General features: G+C 43.1%; 1 protein-coding gene across 4 annotated transcripts in view; it reads right to left on the bottom strand.

Moving 5' to 3' along the window:
* LOC119515513 (signal-regulatory protein beta-1-like) overlaps positions 1–8,690 on the bottom strand; it is a 32,139-nt gene that overhangs the window by 202 nt on the left and 23,247 nt on the right. The window contains exon 6 of one of the 4 annotated variants that reach the window (XR_005213065.1): positions 543–681. The exons of 1 other annotated variant lie outside the window; for it this stretch is intronic. Coding sequence is in view for 2 of the 3 variants with exons in the window: in XM_037811542.1 (XP_037667470.1) it covers positions 669–681 (13 nt within the window). In the remaining variant the exon portion in view is untranslated. Of the gene's footprint in view, positions 1–233; positions 682–4,989; positions 5,008–8,690 lie in introns of those variants that run through there. 2 more of the 4 variants (XM_037811542.1, XM_037811543.1) reach the window with 2 other exon arrangements.

The raw sequence follows: 8,690 nt of genomic DNA, 5'->3' as shown, positions 1-8,690 counted from the left end.
CAGTGGGTTCCTGAATTCATCCTGAGGTTAAATTGACCCCTTGCCAACAGGCCCTGTCCCAGGCACCACAGCAGGGCAATGAGCATGGCCGTAAGAGAGCACACTCTGGGGTCAGCTAGACTTTGGATCAAGCATTGGGTCTGCAACTTACTGGCTGTGTGACTGTGCAAAGTATTGCCGTTTCTGAGTCTTTGCTTCCTCATCTGCAAAATGAGGACAGTAACAACCCCCCTCCCCCTCAGAAAGGTGTGGTGAGAATGAAATGATGTAATGTGTGAGGACTCAGCACAATGTAAAGGCTAAGCATATTAACCATCGTTTTCCAAATGTGTAGGAAATAGAGGAAGTAGTGTTTGCTTAAGAAGGATTTGTTATAAAGTGAGCCCCACAGAAGCCTCTTTTTGGCAGTGCAGGGAAAACATAGTCCTGATTCCTAGTTGTATAATTGTGGGAAACTCTCTAAATGTCCATTTCTTGGAGGTTTGAACACATTCAGATTGTGCAAAAATTTGTTGGTGGCATCTTAATTTTCTGTAACTGACCTAAGCTTCTATAGGAGCCCCCATCCTGTTATCACAGGCTCTTCCAGCTTCAGAACTTCTTCAGCTACTCTGTTGGGTTCAAATCTTGGCTGTGTGACCTTAGGGCAATCATTTAAGCCTTTGTGCTTAGTTTCTTGATCTATAAAAGAGGAATAAAAGTGTGGCTGCATGTAAGGTGCAGGGTGAGTACCGTGGATGTCACCAACATTGTCTTTTAGGTAAACTCAGTCTTTTCCAGAAAAGTACTCTCAGGCTCTCAGTGTTTCCCTTCCTCCCTTCTACTCTAATGGCTCCTGGGTGCAGAGGGAGCTGAAGCTGCCCCCCTGGGGCAGAACGGCAGGCCTTGGGTCTGCATGCTGTCCCCTGGGTCCTCAGTCTGGTGTCGGCCAGGAGGAGGCTGCTCTGGCCTGGTCCCCAGGTTTGCTGAGGTGTGACCAATCCTGTCTGGCCCTTTGGAGTAGCTAAGAAGCTAAATCTCATTGCTCCCTGTTCTGGTTTGCTAAAGCTGCCATTATGCAAAATACCAGAAATGGGGATTTTATAAAGGGGATTCTATTTATATTTTATAAAGGGGATTTATTAGGTTACAAATTTGCAGTTCTATGGCCATAAATGTGTCCAAACTAAGACATCAACAAGAGGATACTTTCACTGAAGAAAGGCTGATGGCATCTAGAACACATCTGTCAGCTGGAAAGGCACATGGCTGGTGTCTACTTGTCCTTTGCTCCTGGGTTCTGGTTTCAAAATGGCTTTCTCCAAAATGTCTCTGGGCTTGTATCTCTCTTAGCTTCTCTCTTTCAGCTCCTGGGCATCCTTGCTTATTCTCCTAGGGCGTTTCTCTCTAAGCATCTTGGGGTCCTCTCTTAGCTTCTCCAGGGAAAACTCTGGGCTTCGTCTCTTAGCTTAGCATCTCCAAACATCTTTCTGTTTGCATCTCCAAGTGTCTGGGAATGTATCAGCCCCTGAGATCTCTTAAGGACTCTCCTGATCTAATTAAGATCTACCCTGAATGGGTGGGCTCATACCTTCATGGAAATAATCTAATCAAAAGATCTCACCCACAGTTGGGTGAGTGGCATCTTCATAGAAACAATCTAATCAAAAGGTCCCACCCACAATAAGTCTGCCCCACAAGACTGCATTAAAGAACATAGTCTTAGATAAACAAACAGTGTTTGTCTTGGACAGAATATATGCTATGTGAAATTAGGAACCCCCTACTTAATAAGTCAAGCCCCCGATCTTGCTCTTGTGAAACTTAGGGCTGTAAATGGGAGGCTAAGCCTTCCTATAATTATGCCTAAGAGGCACCTCTAGAGAACCTCTTTTGTTGCTCAGAGGTGGCCCTTCTCTCTCTAAGCCCAACTCAGCAAATAAATTCATTAACCATCCCCCTACTTGGACATGACTCCTAGGGGAGTGAATTTCCCTGGCAACATGGAGCACAACTCCCAGGAATGAGCCTGGTCCTGGCATCAAGGAATTGAAAATGCCTTTTTGACCAAAAGGGGGAAAAAAAGGTAACAAAATAATGTTACAGTGGCTAAGAGATTTCAAATAGAGTTGAGAGGCTATCCTGGAGGTTACTCCTATTCAAGCTCCAGCTCCATACTCCAAATGGCCACAGTATGCCATGCCCTAACCAACAGCAGTCCCGAAATACCTAGGTTCCTATGTGAGATTCTATAAAAGTTTCACTCGCTAAGTTTATCTCTCAGAAATTTAAAGCAACCAGAGTGTTTCTATGTCAGACAAGTCTCAAAACCCAGGGGCAACAGCTTCTTTAAGAATGACAATCAGATGTAGCTCCCTTCCCCATAATGTCAACACCGCTTTTCAACATGAACAAGTTAGGGTGATCACAGCTTAGAAACCCCTGAAGGTTGAGAAAGTGATTAAATGAGAGGGAGGGGTAGCAACAGACAAGATAGGATTTAACAAAGGATTATGAAAACTGAATCTCTATAAACAAAATTTTTTAGATGCTAGGGTATTAGAATAGCTAGAAGGAAATAATTGAAATGGTGGAAGTGTAACCTGTAACATTCTTTGAAATTTGCTCTATAGCTACTTGTTAAATTGTACGTTGAAAGTTATCACCTTCCTGTATATATCTCATATTTCACAGTAAGGAAAGAACTGAAACTGTGGAACTGTAACCCATAACATTCTTTGAAATTTGCTCTATAACTACTTACTAAATCTACTTTGAAAGTTATCACTGTTATGTATGTGTGTTGAATTTCACAATAAAAAATGTAATAAAAAACAAAAATAAGAAAAAAAGAACATAGTCTTTCCTGGAGTATGTAACAGTTTCAAACCAGCACACTCCCTGTACCTGTTCTCCTGTTGAGAAGACATACATATTGAAATCTCTTTGAAGTGACAAGTCCACAAGACCTTCTGTCACCTGCACAGGGGAACTTCTGAATCACTGGCTGCTAAATGTGGATTCATTTTTAGCTATTTCTTTTCTTCTTACATTTTACTAAAAAATAATTCTACTTATTTTATCAGGTAAGGCATTGTATCAGTTAGTTATTGCTGCATAACAAACCACCCCAAATTTAGTGGCTTAAAACAATCACCCCTTATTTAATTCATGATTCTGTGGGTTGGCAATTTAGTTGGGGCTCAGCTCAGTGGTTCAATTTTGGCTGAGATTGCTCATGTGCTTGAATTCAGCTGCAGGCTGGCTGAGTGGCTCTGCTTCTGGAGTTGGTCGGCTATTGATGGGGGTACCTCAGCTCACCTCCAGGTCAGCTCTCATCCTCCAAGAGGCCAGCCTGGGCTGGTTCACATGAGGGTGGGGGCAGAGGTTTGAGAGAGAGGGGAAGCTGCAAGTTACAATGTCACTTCTGCTACATTCTGTTCGCCAAAGCAAGTTACAAGACCAGGCTAGATTTAAGGGGTGGAAAAATAGATTCCCTCTCTTGATGGCAGCAGCTGCAGAGTCAAATTGCAAAGGGTGTGGATATGGAGAAAGGGTAAAACATTGTGAGCATTTTCATAATTTATCTACAACAGGCATCCACACGGTTCAAAATTCACCAATTTAAAGTCTCTCTTATAGGGCTCCTGGACACATTGCTAACTTCTTTGGAGTTAAGCAAAGTCACCAGTTTCTTGCATGTCTTTCTGGAGATGGTCAATTCCTCAACGGTTTTTGACCTATTGCTCAGGAGCCAGGTTGGACCTGCTCCCTTTGTGATGCCTGTGGCCCCCTGGACATGCTGGGAAGCCAGGCCATGGCTCCTTCTGCTCTGGGAACCCCTAAATACACCTGGGGTTCCTATCATGCTCCATTCCCACACAACCCTGGTCACGGGGGTGCAGCACCCTAGCATCTCAACTCCGGACTCCAACTCCTCTTTTCTTCTTGCCTCTATCTGATCATAAGGGGAAGCTTTCCCTGTCTTCCCCTGTAGGGACTTTCCTTACACCGCAGCCCTCTTTTCCAACAGATGGCCTTCTTTGTTCTAGTTGAAATTCCTCCAACCCTGTCCTCCAAGCAGTAAGCCTTGTGGTCTAGCTTTAATAATGGAAAAGAGCTGCAAGAGAAGGAATTGGATTACAGCATGGAGGAAAAAACACACAAGAAATACTTAAAAAGTGTAAAGCGGATTAAATGAGATAGTGTGTGAGGCCTGTGGCTCACAGGAGTTGCTGGGTAACTGGGGTCAGTGATATTTCCTCTGGTCAGTGTACTTGGTTGTCACGTGAATGGACATGCCTGTTACAAGCTGGAGGAGTTCATCTAAGTTGTCCTCAACTGGGGCACCTGGTATATATAGAGAACACAAGTGTACACTGAAATTGTATACTTGTAAAGCATATACTTCCCCCACCAACCCCCTACAAAAACGGGACTTTGTTAAGACAGCAACTTATTCATCATTTAATATACGATGGATAACACAAGTCAGTTAAGTATAGGGGAACAGTCAACCTCATCAGCAATCACATAAACATCATTTAAAAAAATAGCAAGGCTGGTGTTTTTGCAGTCAACATTTATCTCTACTCCATTCCCTGCTGTCCTTTTTATCCGAGGGTCCGAAAGACTGGGAACTACAATTTTCCAGAACCCCTTGCCAGTATGGTGCTAGCTTAGTTCTACCCAGGAGAGGTGAGGTGCTTGCATTCAAATTGGAAGATGAAGGAGAAGCTATGATTGCTTCTGTGGCAATGGAGAAGGGCAGATACAAGGGCATCAGCAGATGGCAAAAGTGAGGATTTGCAGTGGTATTTGTGCACTGTCTTCTGTAAATCACCTGTAAATCACAGGCAGCTGTGATCATCAATGGCAGGTTCCTGTGTGTCTTTCAAATTCCTGATTCTCCAAGAGCTGGAAGTGAACTTGAGGGATAAAGCAATGAGGACTTCCAGTGGTTGGTTAGCACCAAATTCCAGGATCTCCATGATGAGAACAAAGCAAAAGTGCATAGTGTTTCATGACCTAGCAGAAGACATAAGGCATCATTTCTGACATTCTCTTCAGTGATGAGGAGACATTAGGCCTCTAATTAACACTGAATCCTCTAAGGTCCTTGACCCCGGCTTTCTGCCATTTGCAATTTGCTCTGCTCTGTGGCTTAATTTGCCTTTCTTCTTCCCTTTTCCTATTTTGTGTCAAATCCTATGACATGCTTTTTTGTAGTTGTTATTCTAAAGTTTTATTGAGGTATAACTTACACAAAGTGCACAAATGTTAAATGTATGGTTCAATGAATTTTTGGACTTGCTATGTATATATACGCCGATATAACCACCAACCCAAGATACAGGATTCCTCCTGCTCCTTCCCATTCAACCTCTGATCCCAGAAGCAAAAACAAATCTGATTTCTATCACTGTTGATTGGTTTTGCTCATTCCTAAATTTCATATAAATGGAGTCACACAGTGTCCGGTGTCTGGCTTTTTTTCAATCAGCTTAAAATTTTTGAGATTCATTTATATTGTTGAATGTCACATTTAGTTCATTCTTTTAAAAAAATGGTTATATCATAATGGTCTTTATTTGTCTTTCCATAAATATTAGTGAGGTTGAGCATTCTTTCATATATTACTTGGCCATAACTGTTTCCTTTTCTGGGAATTACATGTTAGATTTTGTCCATTTTTCTATTCGATTGTTGTTATACCTTTTCTATCTATCCATTGTTTCATTTTTTCTGTCTTAAAATTTTTTTTTTAATTTTGAAATAATTGTAGACTCGTAGGAAGTTGCAAAAATTGTACAAAGAGGTCCTGTGTGCCCCTTTCTCAGTTTCCCCCAGGAAACTGACATGGGTCCAATATGTGTTTATAGTTCTGTGCTCTTTTATCACCTGTAGATTCATGTAACCACAACCACAGTCAAGAACAGATTCAATTACCACAAAGATCTCTCTCGTGCTATCTCTTTTTAGTTGCACTGACCCTCTCCCTGACACTAGCCCTAACCCCAGGCAACCACTAATCTGTTTTCCATCTCTATAATTTTGAAATGTCAAGAATGTTATATAGACAGAATCACACAATATGTGAACTTTCAAGATTGGCTTTTTTCACTCAGTATATTGCCCTTGGAATCATATAAGTTGTTGCATGTATTGATAGTTTGTTCCCTTTTATTGTTGAAGAGTATTCTGTGGTATAGACGCACCAAAATTTAAGTTCATTCCTTTTTATCATTGAGAAGTATTTCATTTTATGGATATATTAAGATTTATTTATTTATTCTCCTGCTGATGGGCATTTGGTCTGTTTTCAGTTTTTTGGCTATTGCAAATCAAGCTGCTATGACCCTCCTTGTACATGTCTCTCGTCCACATATGTTCTCATTTCTCTTGGGTAGTTACATAGGAGTGGAATGGCTGGATCAGGTGGTAGGTGTGTGTTTGACTTTATAAGAAACTGCCAAACTGTTTTCTAAAGTGGTTCGACTGTGTTACCTTCCCACTAGCAGCGTATGCGAGTTCCAGCGGCTCCACGTGGTACTGTCGGCCTTTTTAACCTTAGCTGTTCTAATGGGTGTGTAGTCACCAGGATTCCCTTGTCCAGGACTGGGAAACTAGGGCTAGGTTTGTCTTGCTACTTGGCTCTATCTTTCTGGTTCTCCATAAAGTTGGAACTTTCCTAGATGACCCTGCTTTTATCCCCCAGGTTAAGGTTGGGTGCAGCCTTAGGTCTCCTATCAGCGAGGAAGCAAGTTCTCTTGTGCCTGATTTTCTTTGTGATGCTGTCGATGCTGGCTGTGCTGCTTCCCGGACAATGATCTGATAGTCTCCCATCGTTCAAGAAGCCACACTTCCCTGAAGCACTGGAACATCAATATTCCAAATATTTCTTTTTCCATTGTTGAGCTGGGCCAGCCAGACTAAACGGTTTTAGGCCCCTGAAACAGCACTTTTGTGGTTACTGAATGTTGAGAGCTCATCTTTTTATCAGCAGAATGTCTGGGAAGGGACTAAATGCTGAAAGAGAGAGAGAGAGAGAGGGAGAGAGAGAGGAAGAGAGGGAAGGAGAGAGAGGGAAAGAGAGGGACGTGTCACGATGAGGCAGTTGTAGAGGGGAGAAAGAACTCTGCTTCTGGGACAGATGGATCTGGGTTCACATCTTGGCCTTGCCCTTATCAGGTAGGCATAAATGTGGGCAAGTCATGTGATTCCTCCGAGCCTTATTGTTTTATCAATTGTTAACCAAGTTACCATGATAATACAAAGTGTTAATAATAGGGAAAACTGTGCATGAAGGGGTTATACAGAAATTCTATTTTCTGCATGATTTTTCTATAAATTTACAACTTCTTTAATTGAAAGAAAGAAAGAAAGAAAGAAAGAAAGAAAGAAAGAAAGAGAGAAAGCTGTGAGCTCTGCTTGGGATTTCATCCAGGGCCCAGGAGAGAAGATTTGGCAGAACTTATTTAAAAGGGCAGTGATAAGGAAGAAGGAAGCAGCTTTCCCCTTGAAACCACCTGAGTCCAGCACTTTTGGGTACAGGAAGAGACACACAGAGGAGTCTGTTTAGGAGTTGGGTGGACTTGACCTGGATAAAATTGGGAAAATCGTGGTCCTGTGTAGATGCTTCCTCTCTCCCTCTTGTCACACAATGTGAGGGGGCTCCGGGTTCCTCCTGGTCTGCCCCTGATCCCATGCACAGGAAGGGCCCATGAATAGTTCCGCAGCAGAGGGGGCCTGGGGCATCGGTGCAGGAGGGCTGGGGGCAGCTGGCAGGTGCCTGAGGTCCCCGTGCTCATCCAACCAGCCTCTGGGCTAAGAAGGAAGGGCAGGGCAGGAGAGCGCCTGGGGCTAGAGAGGAGAAGAGGAAGGGATTTCAGCTCCACCCTTCAGAGGAGCTGAAGTAAAGAACCGCTTCTTCTGCATTTTCCTTTCTTGGAATCTGATGATGACAATGATAATGTCCCGTCATCAAGAATGTGTCTTTCATGGCCAGGGAAATGAAAGCAAACTCCTCTTTGCTGACCTGTACTTATATGCTGCCTTCTCAAAAGAATGATTTTCTTAAATATTGTGATCTCCTAGAACTTTGGGAGTTCTAGGCACAGATCATGTGAACAGCTCATAGAGCCAGTAGGATGAGAGGATTTTGTCTGTGATCCTAGACCTTGGGATGCCCCCTCCATCTTCTTCTGCCTCCTGCCCTCCATTCATCCTTCTTCTCGTTCCTTCTCTCACCCCACCCTGAGATGGTATGGTGTGGTCATTCATTCATTCAACAAACGGTGAGCGCCCACTATGTGCCAGGCTCTGTTCTCAGGGCTAGGACATATCAGTGAGCAAAACAGACAAAACTCACTGCCCTTGTGGAGTTTACCTTTCAGTGCAGGGAGGCAGGTAAAACATAATAAATAAGAAATAAAACAAATAAGTGAGATAGTATGTTAGAAAACGATAAGTCCTATGGAAAAAAAAGAACAGAGAAAGGGGGAGGAGGTGAGCCATCAGTGAATGGCCGCGTGGACCAAGGAAAGGACTTCTGCTTTTACTACTCATGAGACGAGCAGCTATTGCAGGGTTTCGAGCAGAGAAGGGATGTGACCCAACTTTTCTTTTAAACGGATCCCTCTGCAGGAATCCAGGAAAGAGAGGATGGTGGGCGAATCAGGCAGTGGAGATGTTGGGAAGTGATCAGATTC

The sequence above is a fragment of the Choloepus didactylus genome, chromosome 19 (genome assembly GCF_015220235.1).
Source record: "Choloepus didactylus isolate mChoDid1 chromosome 19, mChoDid1.pri, whole genome shotgun sequence".
NCBI classification, from domain to species: Eukaryota; Metazoa; Chordata; class Mammalia; order Pilosa; family Megalonychidae; genus Choloepus; species Choloepus didactylus.
Note: the sequence above shows the minus strand (reverse complement) of the source record. Positions and strands in the feature narration are given on the sequence as shown.